The sequence below is a fragment of the Nylanderia fulva genome, unplaced genomic scaffold (assembly GCF_048542155.1).
Source record: "Nylanderia fulva isolate GAGA-0341 unplaced genomic scaffold, ASM4854215v1 Scaffold1, whole genome shotgun sequence".
NCBI classification, from domain to species: Eukaryota; Metazoa; Arthropoda; class Insecta; order Hymenoptera; family Formicidae; genus Nylanderia; species Nylanderia fulva.
This window is the reverse complement of record NW_028189192.1, coordinates 905,932-924,992: the sequence shown is the minus strand read 5'-3', so window position 1 is coordinate 924,992 and position 19,061 is coordinate 905,932. Positions and strand designations below refer to the sequence as shown.

General features: G+C 36.0%; 1 protein-coding gene across 1 annotated transcript in view; it reads left to right on the top strand.

Annotated features, from left to right (window-relative positions):
* The window catches only part of LOC114939593 (titin-like), an 81,441-nt gene that overhangs the window by 13,324 nt on the left and 49,056 nt on the right, over positions 1-19,061 (top strand). Inside the window, 19 exon segments of the mRNA XM_085484261.1 lie at positions 167-568; positions 2,275-2,497; positions 2,631-2,803; positions 3,268-3,407; positions 3,616-4,132; positions 4,254-4,397; positions 4,491-4,742; positions 4,838-7,539; positions 7,732-8,734; positions 8,840-9,238; positions 9,325-9,844; positions 10,103-10,274; positions 10,377-10,563; positions 12,300-12,639; positions 12,728-13,448; positions 13,566-13,904; positions 13,993-14,149; positions 14,241-14,407; positions 14,501-14,630. Of these exon segments, the coding sequence (XP_085340387.1) occupies positions 167-568; positions 2,275-2,497; positions 2,631-2,803; positions 3,268-3,407; positions 3,616-4,132; positions 4,254-4,397; positions 4,491-4,742; positions 4,838-7,539; positions 7,732-8,734; positions 8,840-9,238; positions 9,325-9,844; positions 10,103-10,274; positions 10,377-10,563; positions 12,300-12,639; positions 12,728-13,448; positions 13,566-13,904; positions 13,993-14,149; positions 14,241-14,407; positions 14,501-14,630 (8,688 nt within the window).

Below are 19,061 nucleotides of genomic sequence, written 5' to 3'. Positions count from 1 at the left end.
TTTTGTCTGCACAATTTATATTTACAAACATTATAAATTTATTATTTCATATACACAATTGATACATCGTAATTTTCACATTAGACAGTCATCAATTTTTTACTTTATTTATACTTTGAATTTCAAACTTTTCTATTTTATTATATCAAATAAATATCATTTGTAGCTCGAGCATCAATTATTCGCGACACACAGCATGAGAGCGCATTGAAAAAGATACAGTATCTTGAGGACGACTCAAGATATAAACGCACAATCGAAGAAGATACAGTCATCGCCGAGAAACCTGCTTTCGGACGACCATTGAAGAATATTGAGCATTTACCGGAAGGTAAAAATGCTCATCTCGAAGCTACATTGACTCCTGTTAACGATCCAACGATGGTCGTCGAATGGTTCAGAGACGGACGTCCCGTTCCTCAGGGACATAAATTCAAAACGACCTATGACTTTGGATATGTCGCTCTCGATATCCTTTATGCTTATCCTGAAGACTCGGGTACCTACATGTGTAAAGCGAGGAATGCTGTTGGCGAGGCAGTTACTACTTGTGTCATCAGCGTAGATTGTAAGTAATATTTTTATGCATTTATACATCTATTTTTTTGACAACACACCCGTTACATAATATATTTTATTTAAAATAACTAGACTAAACAAGGGCGCTTCGCGTGCGCCTTTGATATTGTTTCAATTATTTATTTTACAATTGTTAAATTGTAAATCTTCGCGGTGACAGTTGTTTGATGCTATGAAAATAATCATAATTTTAATTCGCCGAATTTCTATTATGTACATAATTTTAATTCATCGAATTTTTATTATGTACATAATTTTAATTCGCCGAATTTCTATTATATTGTTTGAGAACTATTTTGTATCTCTTTATATATTTTTTCTCATTTCATTTTAGTTTAATTGAATATAATTACGTTCGCGAAGTGAAGTTATATTATTCTTTGAAAATAAACCTTGAAAATTGCAATGCATGTGCACATAAAAATATATTTATTAATTATGTGATTCATAAAAATTCAACATATACATTTTTAACAGAAGACAAAGAATAGAATTTTCTACAAGAATTTCTTGTGATCAAATATCTACGCTTTCATTAGACTCGCGCGAGACTCTACACCCCATACGTCCGTCACGTTGCGCGGCTTACGCGAGACTGATTTTCGTGCGAGGTATCGCGAGCGCGAAGCTGAGGTCACGTGACTAGAGATTCACTGGTCATGTGACCATCGGTGCCGCGCTCGTGATACCCCATACGAGAATCAGTCTCGCGCGAATCGCGCCGCGTGACAGATGTATGGGATGTAGAAAATTTTATTTTTTTGTTTATATTTTCTGTTAAAGCTTTAAATATTGAATTTTTATGCATTGTATAAATAATTAATATATTTTTTATGCATTGATTGCAATTATAATTTTTGCGTGCATACATCGCAATTTTTAAGATTTTTATTATCAAAGAATACTATAACTTCGCTTTGCATGCGTAATTATATTCGGTTAGATTAAACTAAATGATATATATATATATATATATATATGCTACATAAATGTAGTACTTATATGTAAGCAGATTTGTTAATACAGTAGGAATAAGTTACATATAAAAGTAATTGTGTCGATTCAAACTCAGTAAATCAATCTCAGTTTTGTTATTGAGTTTAATTATGATAGCAAATTATTGTTAGTATAATAAATTGATAGTAGAATACTATAATACGAGAAATGCAATTTAATAATGTTCATTAAAAAATAATGCAGATATAAATGTGTGATGCTACAGTATTATATTAAATTTATATATTTTAATTTTATATTTTATTATATATTTTATATTTTAATTTTAATTTCTGAATGTCTATTATATACATAATTTTAATTTGCCGAATTTTAATTATGTATAATTATGTATAATTTTAATTTCTAATTTTTGTTATGTACATATGTACCAGGTAAGCGCGTTCTTTGCGAACGTTATTATTTTTATTTTTTATTTTACATTTGTCAAACTGTTAACCTTTACGATGACAGTTACTGGATGCTATTATAACACACAATGTTAATCGAGACAACCAATCAGCATCGCAAAAAGCAGTAACAATATTATAATGAAAAAAAAATGCAAAATTATCTTTCCATATCTTTCCATTTTTTAAAATTGATAAGTGTGTGAATACATTTTTAAATAAATTGTTAATTCAATATAAATAAAAATATAAGCGTGTGATTATCAATTATTTTGATTTATGCAAATAGCAAAACAAGGCTTATATCTCGACACACTGGATGCTCAACGCTTGCAAAAGATTCGAGAATTGGAAACTGTCGAAATCAAAGAAGAAGTCGAAAAAGAGGTTATTCATCAAAAACCTGTCTTTTTGACACCACTAAACAATCTGGATCATCTCAAGGAAGGCGAGCACGCTCATCTGGAATGCCGCGTGGAGCCAATTAACGATCCAAACTTGAAAATTGAATGGTATATATTTATGGATTAAAAAAACGTCAGAATTTAGAATATACAATATTATACGAAAATAAAAATGTGCACAATAATAATTTTAATACAATTCCGAATAATTAATCAATTAAATTTTATTGACATTTAATAGGTTTGTCAATGGAGTCGCAATTAAAACTGGTCATCGTTTCCGCACTACTCACGATTTTGGCTATGTGGCTCTCGATATTTTGTATACCTATCCTGAAGATTCCGGTACTTATATGTGTAAAGCAACTAATTTGGCTGGCGAAGCTGTTAATACCTGTACTATTAAAGTCAGCTGTAAGTATAAAATTATATTAATTTAGGATATTGATTTTATATTAATTGTGCATTCTATGTAATTGTCAGCAAGATATACACGATATCCGAAGTCTAAATTCCTACCCATGAAAAATTTGAAAACGTTCGTCGACGTTAATCAATTTTATCAACGAGAAAGAGGCCGTTTGTCAAATAGATGACATTGTTTTTATAAAGAAGAAAAAATTTCGTAAAATTTTAATTAATTCTTGCAAATTTAAACACAAATTCTGTCATGAAAAATATTATATTATGCATATTTCAAAACATTGCAGGATGTCTTAAGAAACATCAAGAGTTGCAATTTCAATTTTTCAAGATAAGATTTATCGTAGAATTGAATTTATTTTATTCAAGAAAGTGTATACATAAAATTATTAATAATAAAAATATAATTATAGAAGAGAAATACAAATTAATTTTGATGCATTTTTCATTTTTAGCACGACGAAGTATTCTTCTGGACACCCAACATCCGGATGGTTTAGAAAAGATTCGAGAATTAGAAGCCCAGGGTCATCCTGCACGATTAGAAGTTGAGGAACCACCAGTGACACCACCGAGATTTGTCACCGAACTTAGAGTAAGTAACAATAATTAAATTAATTATAATTATAATTATAATAATTATTTATAATAATTATAATAATTATTATATTAATATTAATATTAATATTATATTAATATAATAATTATAATAATTAATGTGTAATTATTAAGAATTAATATAACAAATATAAAACGTACAACAAATATATGAGCATAAAAAAATATAAGAAATTCTTCTATAGGGCACGACTGAAGTATACGAAGGGCAAACCGCTCATTTCGAGTGCCAAGTGGAGCCTCTACATGATGCTAATCTGAGAATTGAATTCTTCCACAATGGCAAACCCTTGCCATCGGCGGCGCGTTTCCATGTGACCTTTGATTTCGGCTACGTCGCACTAGATATCGGTCACGCCGTACCCGAAGACGCAGGGCAATACTCTGTACGTGCGATCAACGCGCTAGGACAATGCGTATCGTCCATTGAGCTCAAAGTAATCCCACGAGACAGCATTATTCTGGATTCCCAACGACCCGAGGGAATGGACAAGATTCGAGAGCTCGAAGCTCAACAACCGTGGAAGCGACCGGATATACCGGAGCCTCAAACTCGGCAGAGGCCTGTCTTCACTCAACCATTGCAAAATATCGACAGCATCGCCGAAGGTCACACCGCGCATTTCGAATGCAGGCTCATACCTGTGGGTGATCCTATGCTCAAAGTGGAGTGGTTCAGAAACGAGGTGCCTCTAGAAACAAGTAAGTATCGTCCAGGATACTTCCAATGCAAAACATTGTTAATTACACGAATATATTTTATACTTGTAACATATTTCTAATGGTCACGCAAAATTAATATTTATTACGATATTTTTTGCAGGCTCGCGAATTACGAAAGTGCATGACTTCGGCTACGTATCCCTGGACATCGCTCACGTACGTGACGAAGACGAAGGTGTTTACATGTGTCGCGCTTCTAATCCGTTGGGTGAAGCGGTTACAACGGCTTCGATGAAGATTAAAAGTAAGAGTCTGATTTTATCTCGTTGATTTATTATATCAAGATAATTTAATACGGTTTAATTTTTTAAAATTTGTTTCCTATTTACACTTACAGGCAAAGCCAGTATACAACTGGATACTCAGCATCCGGAGGCGCAACGTAGAATCGCTCAGTTGGAAGCCAAGGAAGTCGGACGACCCGACGAGCCAGAAAAGATCTTTGATAAACCGATTTTTACGCAATTATTAACCGGGCCAACCGAACTCTGGGAAGGACAAATGGCTAGATACGAATGCAGAGTTGTTCCTGTCGGCGATGCAAGTTTGAGATTCGAGTGGTACATGAATGGAGTCGAATTAAAAATGGGTGAGAAAAAATAATTTTGCAATAAATTATTAAAAATAAATATTAAATCGTTAATTAAATATTTGATAATAAAATTATTGGGTATCATTATTTAGGTTCACGCTTTCACGTAAGTCACGACTTTGGATACGTAACGCTAGACATTTTGAAAGTTATCCCCGAAGATTCCGGCGTTTATACCTGCAAAGCGATCAACAACGCGGGTGAAGCAGTTTCGTCGATTTCGCTGAAAGTAAAAGCGCGTTCGGCTATCGCTTCTGAGAGTATACAAGCGGACGCGTGGCAAAAGATTCAACTAAAGGAAGCGGAGATGAATAGGGTACCGGAAATGTTTATCGATACAACACCGCAGCAGGCACCTGTTTTCACCAAGCATCTCGAGAGTTTCGATAAACTGGTAGAGGGCCAACGTGTTTATTTAGAGGCTCAGGTGGAACCGCGAGCGGATCCCAACTTGAGAGTAGAATGGTTTAAAAATGGTTTGTCTCTACAAACTGGAACTAGACTTCGTAGTACATTCGATTTTGGTCTGGTAACGTTGTCGATTAATGGCTTGAGGCCTGATGACTCCGCAATTTATACTTGCAAAGCGACTAATCTTCTGGGAGAAGCTGTGTCAACTTGTAGCTTGAAAATTTCTGATCGTCACTGGTTATTGGGAGATACTTTGCATCCAGACGCTTTGCCAAAAATTGATGCCTTAGAGCAACCTCAAGTACCTTCGGCCGAACAACCAGAACCTATTTACGAAGAACCTGTTTTCATCACTCACCTGAACAACGTGGAATGCACCGAAGGCGATAACGCTCACTTTGAATGCAATGTAGAGCCATCGAAAGATCCAACTATGAAAATTGAATGGTTCCTGAATAGTAAACCTTTACCGACCGGAGCAAGATTTAAGAGCACTTACGACTTTGGCTATGTAGCTTTGGATTTGACTCATGCTTACGAAGAAGATTCTGGCATAATTACTGTAAAAGCTACAAATTCAAAGGGAAGTGCGCAGACATCGGGTACTTTGAAATGCACCAGCAAGCAAAACATTTATCTGCAAACGCAACATCCACAAGGGGAAGCCGGGCTTGAGAAAGTGAAAGAAGCAGAAGACGCTTATCTATCAAAACATCAAAGAAAGGAGGAAGGCCCTGATCACGAATATCCTAAACCGATCTGGACGGTGCCACTTCAACCTGAATTTAAACTGGGAGAATCCGAACCGTTACATTTAGAAGGACAAGTTGAACCAAAAGATGATCCGAATTTAAAAATTGAGTGGTATTTTAACGGGAAACCTTTAGAACATGGTTCGCGCTTCAAAATGACTAGCGATTTTGGATTTGTCACGTTGGATTTGACGGATGTTTATGAGCGCGATTCCGGTATTTATACTTGCAAAGCTTATAATAAAGCTGGCGAAGCCTTTACATCGACAACGATTTATTGTTCCACAAAGGAAAATATTATTGAAAAATCGCAACATCCTAAAGGTAAAGAGGGTCTTGAAGCGATCCAAGATTTGGAGGAATCTTTGAAACGACAAGAAGGAATTCCACCAGGAGAGGACGAAGGTCAACCACCGATGTTCACATCGCAATTTGAGAATCTAACTAATCTGTCAGAGGGAGAGATTGCTCACTTTGAAGCATCTCTCATTCCTACAGGTGATCAAACCATGGTAGTCGAATGGTTTTATAATGGCAAAGCTTTAGAAGCCAGTCATCGTACGAGAACCGTTTACGCTTTTGGTATGGTTGTCCTCGAGGTTCTTGGCACAAAAATAGAAGATTCGGGTACTTATACCTGTAGAGCGACTAACAAATGGGGTAAAGCAGAAATCAGCGTAGAACTCGAATGCATCGATAAGTCTAAAGGACAGAAACCTAAATTCACGACACAGATACAGTCTTTGGAAGGTCTAAAAGACGGTCAATCGGCTCACTTTGAATGTACTCTCATCCCTGTGGGAGATCCTCACATGAAAGTCGAATGGTTCCATAATGGAAAACCACTGCGGCATTCTTCGCGTTTCAAGATGGTTTCCGATTTCGGTTTTGTAGTTATGGACATCGCCGGAGTCATGTCTCATGACACAGGTGAATACGTTTGTAAAGCTAGCAACAAATACGGCGAGGATTATACAAAAGCTACGATCAAATGCTTCGGCAAGAGCGGAGTTTACTTGGATTCCCTGCAGCCAGACTCACTCGCTAGAATACGGGAGCTCGAGAGTTACACCGGAGAACAAGCGATCACTCCTACGACTCCTGTTGCCGAACCGCCGAAATTCATAACGCAAATCGCTGATATTACGAAACTGGTAGAGGGACAGTCTGCTCACTTCGAGGCAAGACTGACCCCGATAACTGATCCTGATTTAAAGGTCGAATGGTATTATAATGGCAAAAAACTTCCACACGGACATCGATATCGTACTTTCCACGACTTTGGTATCGTTATTCTGGACATACTTTATTGTTACGAAGAAAATTCTGGAGTTTACGAGTGCAGAGCCGTCAACAAATATGGCGAAGATACTACGAGAGCGTCGCTCAAATGCTTCTCTAAAGCTAATCTTATTTTGGAGTCACAGCTTCCGAAAGGCATGGAAGGCGGTCTAGAGAAAATTCAATCTCTCGAAGATTCGATGATACGTACGAAAGACGAAAAAACTGTAGAAGAACGTGGCAAGGCTCCAATGTTCACCGTACCTTTAAGTAATATCGATGGTCTACGCGAAGGAGAAAGCGCGCATTTCGAGGCACGATTAATACCTACAGACGATCCAAAATTAAAGGCAAGTGTAAAAATTATTTTAATTCTTATATATTTTTAGTTTATATCTGTGAATTTCACATAATATACATTACATTACATTATATACATTGAATTATATTATTATATAATTATATTAATATACACATGAGTTTCTATATTATGTTACATTGCATATTATATTAATTATATTATATTAATTTTTTACGCACAGGTCGAATGGTTCTGGAACGGTAAACCATTGCGAACGGGATCTCGCTTCCGCACTTTCTGCGATTTTGGTTTCGTCATTTTGGAAATTTCTCCCATCTACCCTGAAGACTCGGGCGAATATAGTTGTAGAGCGACAAATGATTATGGTGAGGCGGTGACAACGTGCACTCTGAAGTGTACGGGCAAACGTAGTATTATTTTGGAGTCTCAGCTACCTAAAGGAATGGAAAGTACGATTGATAAGATCGCCGAATTAGAAGGCCTCGGAACCGTACCGGGTCAAGCTAGTCCCGAGGATGACACCGGAAGACCGCCAGAGTTTATCACGACTCCTTCCGATCTGACTTTGACTGAAAATTCTCTTGCTCACTTTGAATGTCGACTACAGCCGATTAATGATTCTAGCATGAGGGTCGAATGGTTTCATAACGGCAAGCCTCTTCTCGCTGGCAGTAGAATCAAGACGATTCACGACTTTGGTTTTGTTATTCTGGAAGTTGCAAATTGTTACCAACGTGATTCCGGTCTGTATACCTGCAAAGCTACTAATCGCCACGGCGAAGCCACAGTATCATGTAAACTTCAAGTACGTGGACGTCAAGGTATTATTTTGGAGCCACAATTGCCGACCAATTTCAAGACTGGCACGGAAAGCATTCAAAAATTGGAGGAGTCTTTGTACAAGAGGGATGAGATCCTAGCGGAGGAAGAAACACCGAATCCACCGAGATTTATCGTCGAACTTAAAGACATCGAAGTTGAAGAGTCTGGACCGAGCCATTTCGATTGCAGAGTCGAGCCTGTTGGTGATTCTACTATGCGTATCGATTGGTTCCACAATGGTCGACCCTTCGCGACCGGCTCTCGAGTTCATCAAATTAATGATTTCGGATTCATATCGTTGGATATGTCGTATACATACGCGCGAGACAGCGGCGAATACGTCTGTAGAGCCACTAATAAATGGGGCTCCGCTACTACCAAAGCTACCATCACTTGTAAATGTAAGTTACACAATTCGAGACTAGATTTAAAATATTTTTAAAATAATATACTTCCATAACTTTATAAAATTTGTTATATAATTATAATTTTTATTTTCTTTACAGCCAAGAAAACGATAGATTTTGACTCTCAATTGCCATCGGGAATGAGCGGCGAGAAGTTGAAAGAATTAGAACGAGGTCCAGTATCTCAAGCTCCCGCAGAAGAAGCACCGCGACAACCGCCGCATTTTATCACGCAGATTCAATCGGCAACTATCGACGAAGGTGAACCAGTCAGATTTGAATGCCGCGTGGAGCCCAAGGACGATCCTAATTTACGCATCGAGTGGTACAGAAATAATAAATTGATACCTGCCGGACACAGATACAGAACTGTATATGATATGGGATTTGTATCGATGGATATCTTGTACGTCTATCCCGAGGATTCCGGTGAATACGTTTGTAAGGCTGTTAATGACCTTGGAGAAGACACCACTCGAGCTGCCATATCTTGCAAAAGTACTTTTTTAATTTTAGCACATTTTCAATTTTTAATAAATTAATTATATTAACATAAATTCATATTAAATTTCTCTGTTTCACAGAATTACCAAGCATTATTCTGCAGAATCAAGTACCCAAGGGTATGAAAAAATCCGAGGCTTTAATGCAAATGGAAGCGACAATTAAAAAGTATACATCAGAAATTCATTTAACCGAGGATGATCTATATGACGCAGATAAGAAACAGCCGCCTCGTTTCGTCACACAAATACAAGATAAAACCGATCTCGTTGAAATGAATAGCACCAAGTTCGAATGTCAATTAGCTCCCGTGGGCGATCCGAATATGAAGGTCGAATGGTTCTTCAATGGAAAGCCATTACCTCATAAGAATCGATTTACGCCTATTTACGACTTTGGCTATGTAGCGATGAATTTTGGTTGGGTCTATCCAGAAGATAGTGGCGAGTATCTGTGCAGAGCTACGAATCTTTATGGAATGGATGAGACTAGAGCTATAATCAGGACCGCAGGAAAACCAGGAATTATCTATGAGTCTCAGCTTCCAAAAGGCATGAAGAGCATCGAGAAGATCAGAGAGATGGAAGCTGCATGGCAGATGTAAGATTTTATTTTGTGCACTGTTCGTATATACATATAAAATAGTTTCTTCTAATAATAACAAGGAAAGAATGCATACACACAATAAAATGCTTAACATTTATTGTTATAATATTGTGTATAATATATTTTGAATTATTCATATTCAAAGAAGAAAAACGAAATTGTTATCCAAGTGCAAAGAAATTTATTTACTCATATTTAAAGATTGTCACAGAATATTATTTTAAAAAATTAAAAATTATTTATACTTTGCAGTGTACCCGAAGAGGAAGGTGAAGAAGAGAAAGTACGCTCGGCGCCTGTTTTCGTGAGCAAACCAGAAGCAGTAACTGTCGAAGAAGGCGACTGGTCCAGATTCTGCTGTCGAGTCACTGGATACCCAAGACCTCGAGTTATGTGGATAATCAATGGTCATACAGTAGTTAATGTGAGTTCAAGAATATCATTTCTGAAATCATTCTAAATAATGATCGACAATTTTTCAAGAAATATTTATAATATCAAACTTGCTCCTTTTTTTCTCTCGCAGGGATCCCGGTATAAACTGACGTACGACGGCATGTATCATCTCGATATTCCAAAGACCAGACAATACGATCACGGCAAAGTGGAAGTAATTGCAAGAAGCTCTGTTGGCGAAACTCGTACAGAAACGACTCTGACTGTCAAGCAGCGAAGTGACGACTATCGCGGTGTATTGAAAAATTCGCCAAGACGTAAGTTTACATTCCAACTATCATACACGCATTTGGCCATGAATTCTTCGTATCACAATGGAATAAGTTAAATCTTATAGAGTATTAATACACACAGTATGTACCTATACAGAGATGCCTTCAACAGAGCAATAAATATAATAAAGCAATAAATAAAATATGTGAAATAAATAAATTTATGGCAAATATAAATTCAATTAATTAATAATTTTCTACAAATTATGGGAAAAACTGCATTACGAAGAATTCATGTGCAGAATAAACAACAATTTTGAACGGATTACAACGGTACAAAAAAAAGATTACACGTGAAAATGAACGAAATGGTTGTAAACTTCCAATGACGTTTCGCAAGATGCGAAGGTGGATTGGAAAGTATCGAACAACCGCAACACAGTACATATAATATATATCGATACGACAATGCATTCCATTCGAATACAAAAAACACTCTAGACCATTCAAACATAATCCCTCCCTTCCCTATTTTCCACTTGGTACTCCAAAGCTATTGAAAATCATCCTGAGTTCGCCAGCTTCTTCTGCTTCTCTTTCTTCTTCATCGTGATTGGGAATATCAATGGGAATATTAGAGTGAAATCGTCTTAAATGAAAGGTATCGTATATATTTAATTTCTCACATCGACATTCAGGTATGGAAAATTATCGCCGGAAAAACATTCGTATTGTTTTATATTTTATTAATATTTTTTTTTGTTTCATAAATATGATATTGTTGCGCTGGAGAAAATGGGTCTATTGCTCACATGATGTTAAAAGATTATTAAAAATTATTTTATCTATTTATTTTATTATGAGCTTGCATTATTTTATTCTCTTTAAAATTATTAAATTATTATTTAATACTTGCTTATTTTTTCACATTGCATGCAAATCATATTGCTTTCTTACTGTTAAAGTAATTTGCATAAAACATTGTCTATAGAAAATGTAAATACTGAGCAGATTTCCTTATTTCTCGGTATTTCGCGCAATCAATATCATAATTTAATCCTAATCATCTTAATTTAATTTTTATTTACTGTTTTTTCTTTTTCTGTTTTGAAATATGCATTTCCTCATCGCATTCATCCTTTGATGTCGCATGAAAGTAGCATGCGATTATATATAAAACTAATTCATCGAAGCAAAATTTGAGTTATGCGAATTTAGTTAATTAGATAAAATAATTTTGCAACAAATATTTTTGTTATCTTTTTTAATGTGAACAAAACTTTCTCATAGCACGAAGGAAAGCACGTTCATAAAAACAAATTATTTAATCAAACAGTGTTTTCAATGTGATCGCAGCAAAATAATTTCAGATATGTATATTAACCTTGAATTTTCCAAATCCAGCTCGATTCCCATTATTTAGGTGTCGTCGATATGTGTTGCATCGTCATTTACGTACTGTGTCTTAAATATCGTACGATTTTCGATTAGACTTTGTTCTTTGGTTAAGAAAAGTGCAACATTTTATTTTACAATAAAGTATTTCAATTTTTTAATAAATTATAATAAATAATAATATTAGAATAAAATATTATAATAAATAATCTTTTAACAAGGATGTATACAAACACCAATACTTGCACATATATCTTACCGAAGGACGTTGTATTGTATTTGTCGGGATGAATCAATCGATGTATCCGCTCGAAGCACGCGCGTTTCATTTATATCGAGTACATACATGCACACAAAAACACACAGATAACATATTGTTTCCTTAGCCTGGTACGATTATGGGCTAACACAGTACCAGACCGAGCGACAGAACACAGAATTGGAGCGCGTGTTCGATGAACGCCACCAAAGCGTTTCCCAAGGCATCGAAATTGCCACGGAGCATCTTGGCCACAAAGTCATTAAAGAGCCCGAGACTGAATGGCAGAAATCCGTTAAGAGCAAGAAGAACGAGGACTATTATAACAAGTTGATGACCCTTGAGGAAGGACAAATGCTCAAAGAAAGCAGATTAAGGGAGGCTTCGCATCAGTTTGCTATTCCTGGCGATAAAGTCGTTGCACATTCTCTAGCAAAGGGAATGGCTCAAAAGTATGAAGAGAATTTGTAAGTATTGTAATAAAAATATTCGAAAAAAATATGTTATCAATACATTTAGCGATAATAATGTTAATCAATTATTTTTCATAATTAGGGAAGAACAGCCGCAGCAATCAGTAGAACCACCTCCAAAATATGTAAAGAAGCCTTTCGTTACCGAAGTAGATATAGACACGGAACGCGTTAAATCCACTGGAAAGTATCCTCCGGAACCATCTGAATCTACGGTTCACGGTCGCGAAGTTCACGTAGCTAAGCAAAAACAGACGCAAAAGGAAGTTCAGGGTGACTTGGAAATAACGAGAAAGATCACAGCAACGGAGACTACAGAGGTGGAACATAAAGCGAAGACGCAGGAACGTGTAGTTCAAGGGCAAGTGAAACCTGCCAAGCCGCCTATTTTCACGAAAAAGATTCAACCGTGCAGAGCATTTGAGCAAGAACAGGCCAAATTTGAAGTGGAATTTGACGGTGATCCATTACCGACCATCAAATGGTATCGCGAAGATTTCCCCATACAAAACTCGGCCGATCTTCAAATTTACACCTTCAGCACCAAATCGGTATTAATTATCAGACAAGTTTTTATGGAAGATTCCGGCGTTTTTTCTGTCATTGCTGAGAATAGAGGAGGGAAAGCCAAGTGCAGCGCCAATTTAGTCGTGGAGGAACGTAGAAGGCAACCTGGACGAGGTGGCGCGGTGCCACCCAGTTTCTTATCTACGATTCAATCTACTTCTGTAGCTACTGGACAGCTCGCCAGATTTGATGCCAAAATTACTGGCACGAAACCTCTAGACGTCTATTGGCTCAAGGTAAGAGATGTGTGATATATATTTTTATATATTTGCTGTCTTACGTCTGCAATCGAAACACACAAAAAACAACAAGTTTAAACTTGAATTTAAATTTGAATATCTTTTTTATTGTAGAATGGCAAGAAGATAACGGCAGATATCCGTTACAAAACTTTAGAGGAAGACAACACTTATACACTTTTGATATTAGAGACCATACCGGATGATATTGGCAAGTATGAATGCGTTGCAATTAACAATGCTGGAGAAGCACGTTGCGAAGCGGAATGTACTGTTCGCGGGCCTCAATCGCCGACAAAAGTTGCGAAACCGACGACACCAACGGTGGAAAAAGCGCCAACTGTTTTAGAACCATTAAAAGATCAAACTATCAGAGAAGGAACGTCTGTCGCTTTCGCTTGCAGAATTACTGGAAAACCTGTTCCGACTGTGCAGTGGAAGAAAGCCGATAAGGTATATCCAGAGTTCTGTAATAATAATAATTTTAACATTACACAGTTTTTAAAATAAGAGTTCACTCGACTGCTTATCGCTTTTGCAGGTGATTAAACCATCGAAATACTTCCAAATGCAGAAGGAAGGTGATTTGTGTACTCTGAGGATTTCCGAAGCATTTCCCGAAGATGAAGGTGTCTACAAATGCATCGCTAAAAATCCCGCTGGTGATGTTACGACATCTGCGAATCTCAGAGTTCTCGGTAAGAAAAAAGAAACAAAATCAAATTTATTTTTATAAATGTCTTTTTGCTTTAACATAAACTAAAAAAAATCGTTATATTTTTTTATTAGCGCCCGAGACGGCTGACGTTCTACCAAAATTGACGCCTCTTAAGGATCAGATCGTCGTTGAAGGACAGCCGGCTCAATTCAAGACTCAAGTGCATCCGACAAAGCCTAAACCGACGATTCAGTGGTATCGCGAAGGCGCCTTGATCCCACAATCGCCAGATTTTCAGGTAAGATAATCTCTCACTGTTTTATTTTATAAAGTATCGAAATTTCGTGGAAGCTTATAATATTCAAGGAAACCTGGCGTATCATATTTTCAGATGATTCACGAAGGCAACAATGCGGTGCTACTCATAGCAACGACGTACGAGGAGGATACTGGTACTTTCACCTGCCGTGCTACAACTTCAGCCGGTACCGTAGAAACGTCCGCCAAACTCATCGTCAAAAGTAAGAACTGAATAAAAATACAGATTCGATTGCTAACATTATACGCGATTGGACTTATGTTATACATCTCCAACAACTGCCGGAGACGAACACTATACTCGAGACAGTGGCATGACAAGTCAATAACATTAGTAATTTAAGAACTAATATTGTTTTAAATCTTGAAAGAGATGATTTATTAACTCAATTAGCCTATTGTACGTCTCACGTACCGATTAAATTTCAATTATCATGTCAACTCTTTGTCTTTCGATATTCGTATATGTACTCGTATACGCAATATACAATACGACAACTTGAAAGAATTACAATTTATCAATCATTACAATTATTCATTTCGGAATGATTGACTAGCTTTCAATAACAAAGCAAATGTAAAAAAAATGTTGATGTGTAAATTTGATCGGAAAAATTGAAGAATTTAAAAAATATACATTTAATCATTATCAATTATATCGCCTATTCTCTTTCACTCTCATTGTGACTCTAACATTATTACATCGTCTCAAGTACGGCCGTCTCCGTGCAGCGCGATACGCTGCGTATATATCCACTCGTATTTTATTTTTGTGCATTGTTGTTGCCTCTTTTTAAAATCGTAACCTATCGATATAGCGCCTAGATTTCCTCACCTCGATCACATCCTCTAATCAAAAGTGTCATGCGCGTCCGGGGAGTTTGTACTAACTCGTCATGTTTTTGAGAATAGTTGAGCGAGTGAAACGAGGAGTAATTAATTAACAGATTTGAGAGGCTGTATTGCAAAATCATGATCCAGATAGAAAACACCATAATACATATCATCTAAAATACAAAAATCGCAAAGGTGGTGCTGAAATTGAAGTGTTGCAAAAGCAATATATTATATATATAATGAAAATCGAAACTGTTTGTAAATGTTGTAATCGGTCGGGACAAGTGCAGATTTTATTTTTAAGGTCAGCTTTAAGCAGACCGATAGAGCGAAACATCTTACACAAGTGTTCCGTGCCTTCGGATATTTTAATCTCAGGACAAAAGTGTGAATTCACAGCCTTATAAAGAGTACAACTCTCTGTAAATAGGTAATATAGCAATGTGGAACTTTGCGCGATATTAGTCAATATCATGAGATATAAAAATGAGAAAGGATCAGTAGCGGTGCGACTGCGTTGAATACGTAACTCGTTTACTCGTTCGCTGTAATCTCGATATTTATTATAAAAAATATATCGTGAAGTAGAAAAAATATATATTTACATTTACATATACATACATCATTTTGTTCTATATATATATGTACGCCCACTACAATTATAAATGTTTATTTACTAAAGAAATTACATAGCACATATACACACACACGGATAAAAATACCCGATCTAACAATTTACTAATCGAATATTTATTATTGTACAATGAAAGTCGCAATAAAACCGAATGTTGTAAGTACGTCCAAGTCTCGTTTGTTGCCGTTTCGACGGCCGTCGCCTAATGAATTAATATATTTCGTTGTAAATGACGATTTTTTCGCGATCATCCGATACAAGAACCTTTATGGCAATGGAAGATTCAAGTCAGGATCAACATGGCGTAAAGCATATGTAAAAATTGCATGATTATTGATGTAATATTTATAAATTCCGCGCTATGCGATAAATTAGTCTAGATAGTTACACTCGATATTTTTTTCATGAGGAAGAATGGTGAAGTGAAACCTATGGTTAAGTATATACATATATGTATATCGTTGGATCTTTGTAACGGAGAACGTGCTTCCGTTGAATTCTCTGAGGTGTATCACGCGTTTGAGAGAAAATACATTCTCGCGCGTAAAATAAAGTTTGTTATAATAATAGAAATAAAGATTTTTTTTACTTATTTTTCTTAGATCAAAGAAATATATCGTGGAAGCACATAACCGGTTTCACCTGCGTTTGCAGAGTACATGTTTTTATAAATAACAAGTTTGTAGATATATACACGTATATTTATGTAAATCGTTTCTGTCATGCGGCACACGTTTCGAGTGGAAAAGCAGATGCAGTGTCGTGTGCACACTCGGCTAGGCCCTTTTCTTAAGCTATTTTTGAACACGTGATGTGTATTACATTACCTAGCTATATTTGGCCGCCGGCTTGGAACTCCGCGAAGATTCGTCGACCACGACGAATCGTGGGTTGTTCTCGCTTTCAAACGCTTTGATAAACTGTTCAAAACTGACTTATATTCCGCATTAATCTATCATCTTTATACTTCAAACGCTTTTACTTTTTATTACTCGTTAAAATTTTATAAGTTTATTATACAGCTATTTATATTTCAAAATGCATTGCGTGGTATCACGTATACGCAAGTAGGATCTTTAAATGGATAGAAGACTCAAGCGTATTACATATATTACTAAGAATATCTGCTATTTATTATTTTATGATCGTAAATTAGATTGTAAATTCATCATAAACATCAAAAATTTTGAATATTCCCAGCGTTCAGCCATCGGAAATTTCGGACATCGAACAAATGTTTTCAAAGAATACACGCATCGATCTTCTTTCTCAGTTATTTTTAAATATATCTTACTCTGATGGAGAGAAGAATTCTCAAGAATAAAATTCAGTTTTTTGCAAGCCATGAATATTATGAGTAAAAAAATACGAGTGGCTTTGAGCGACCTTGAAGATGAAACAGTAGCACACTTTTCAAGAGACTAAATGGACACGCTGATTCATCGAGGAGATATTCTTTTCCATGGTCCAGCTCTCTGTCTTTGATCTCAGACTACCACCTTTGCTCGACGCTTCGTCAGCACGGTGATTTCGAGGGAAGAAGCTGGTCGAGGTAGTTAACTATTTTGGCTCCGTCCCGAGTCAGTTGCCAATGATTCAGCCATGCCAGAAATAATACGGGGAAGAGCGTGTCAGCGTACTCTGCAAAATGAGAGAAAATTATTTTTGGTAAACCAGCAACTCTGGAGTTCGCAAGATACATGACTACCATCCCTTGCAGTTTGGAAGCTTGAGATGATATTTAATTATGATGCGATAGTATTCGGTATAATCGTTAAGAATTATTCACGGAAAGAATGTGAATCAATAATAGGCTAAATTCTTCAAGTTCTTTTATTTTATTTTATTTTACATTTATACTGTTTGATGTGTGTGATTGTATCGAACCAAGAATTATAAATCTGAATTAAGATTATTCGCTATTCATTTGAAGAATAAATTTTTATCATTGTTTTGCATTCTTTCTTAATTTTTTATACAATTAGAATTAAAAATAAAATTTGTATTTACGTTTAAAATGTAATATAATGTCACTGATTGATACTATAATATTGCGTTACGTATTAGTATGATACTGCATTACACGTACGAGTTTACGAATTAATCTTTTTCACACATGACGGGATAAGAAGTCAAAAACGAACACGTGTTTATATTATCGTCTTTATTTTTAATTATGTATATAATCATACTAATCAATTTTTCGTGAATCATCGAATAAACTGTATATCGTGTAGAAAGTAGTATATCACTATCCCTATATTTAAATGCACACAATCTTTAAACACAATCTTTTGAGCTTTCAATATTTAGTTGTAGACACTAAAGTCTTCTTAGTTTGTGATTTAAATAATCTTTCCGCATTATTACAGCCATAATTAAATAATACATAGTCGCACTCTACATACAAATTTAAAATAGAGAATAGTTAAGAAAGATTTATATTAATAAGGAAGCGCTTTATCTCTCGGAGATGAAAAGAAAATCTAATTAAAACAATACAGAAATTTAAAGAGGCCAAAAGAATAAAACAACAATATGAAAAGAATAAACAATATTTATAAACAGGTATACAGAATTGTTGAATAAATTATCACTCAAAATGATGATATGATCAGACACGGATATTTCAAATGCACCACCTTTACGATATCACGGTATAATAAATTCGAATGTGTCCAGTTCGAATACAGCTGCACTTCGGTCAAGAACGTGAAAGAAATCTCGTTATGAAATAATTAATGCGAAAAATGTATCTTCTTGACCGAAGGCAGCAAAATCTGTCAGAGATGTCACTTTTGAACTTTCTTTGAAATGTCACTGTTTCACGGAATGATACTATCACCACCGTAGTAAGGAGCACAGTTTCCTTTCGTTGCTTCATCTTCGACTTCCAACTGATTACTATTGCGGCTAGTTGTAGCACGAAGTAGGGGCGCGCGTCTTGTACGTCAAGGATCCCCACCGAGTTACTCCACGGGAGACTATTACTTTAGGGAAACTCGCAGACATCACAAACTCCGCGAATACTACAAATAAACGTCATACTTACGCGATCGCATTTAATATAATCCATCTTCGCCATCTGGTGTCTTCATGCTTTGTTAAAATTAATAATGTCGTCGTTACACATTATATGCCATTTTATTATTCCTCCGAAGAA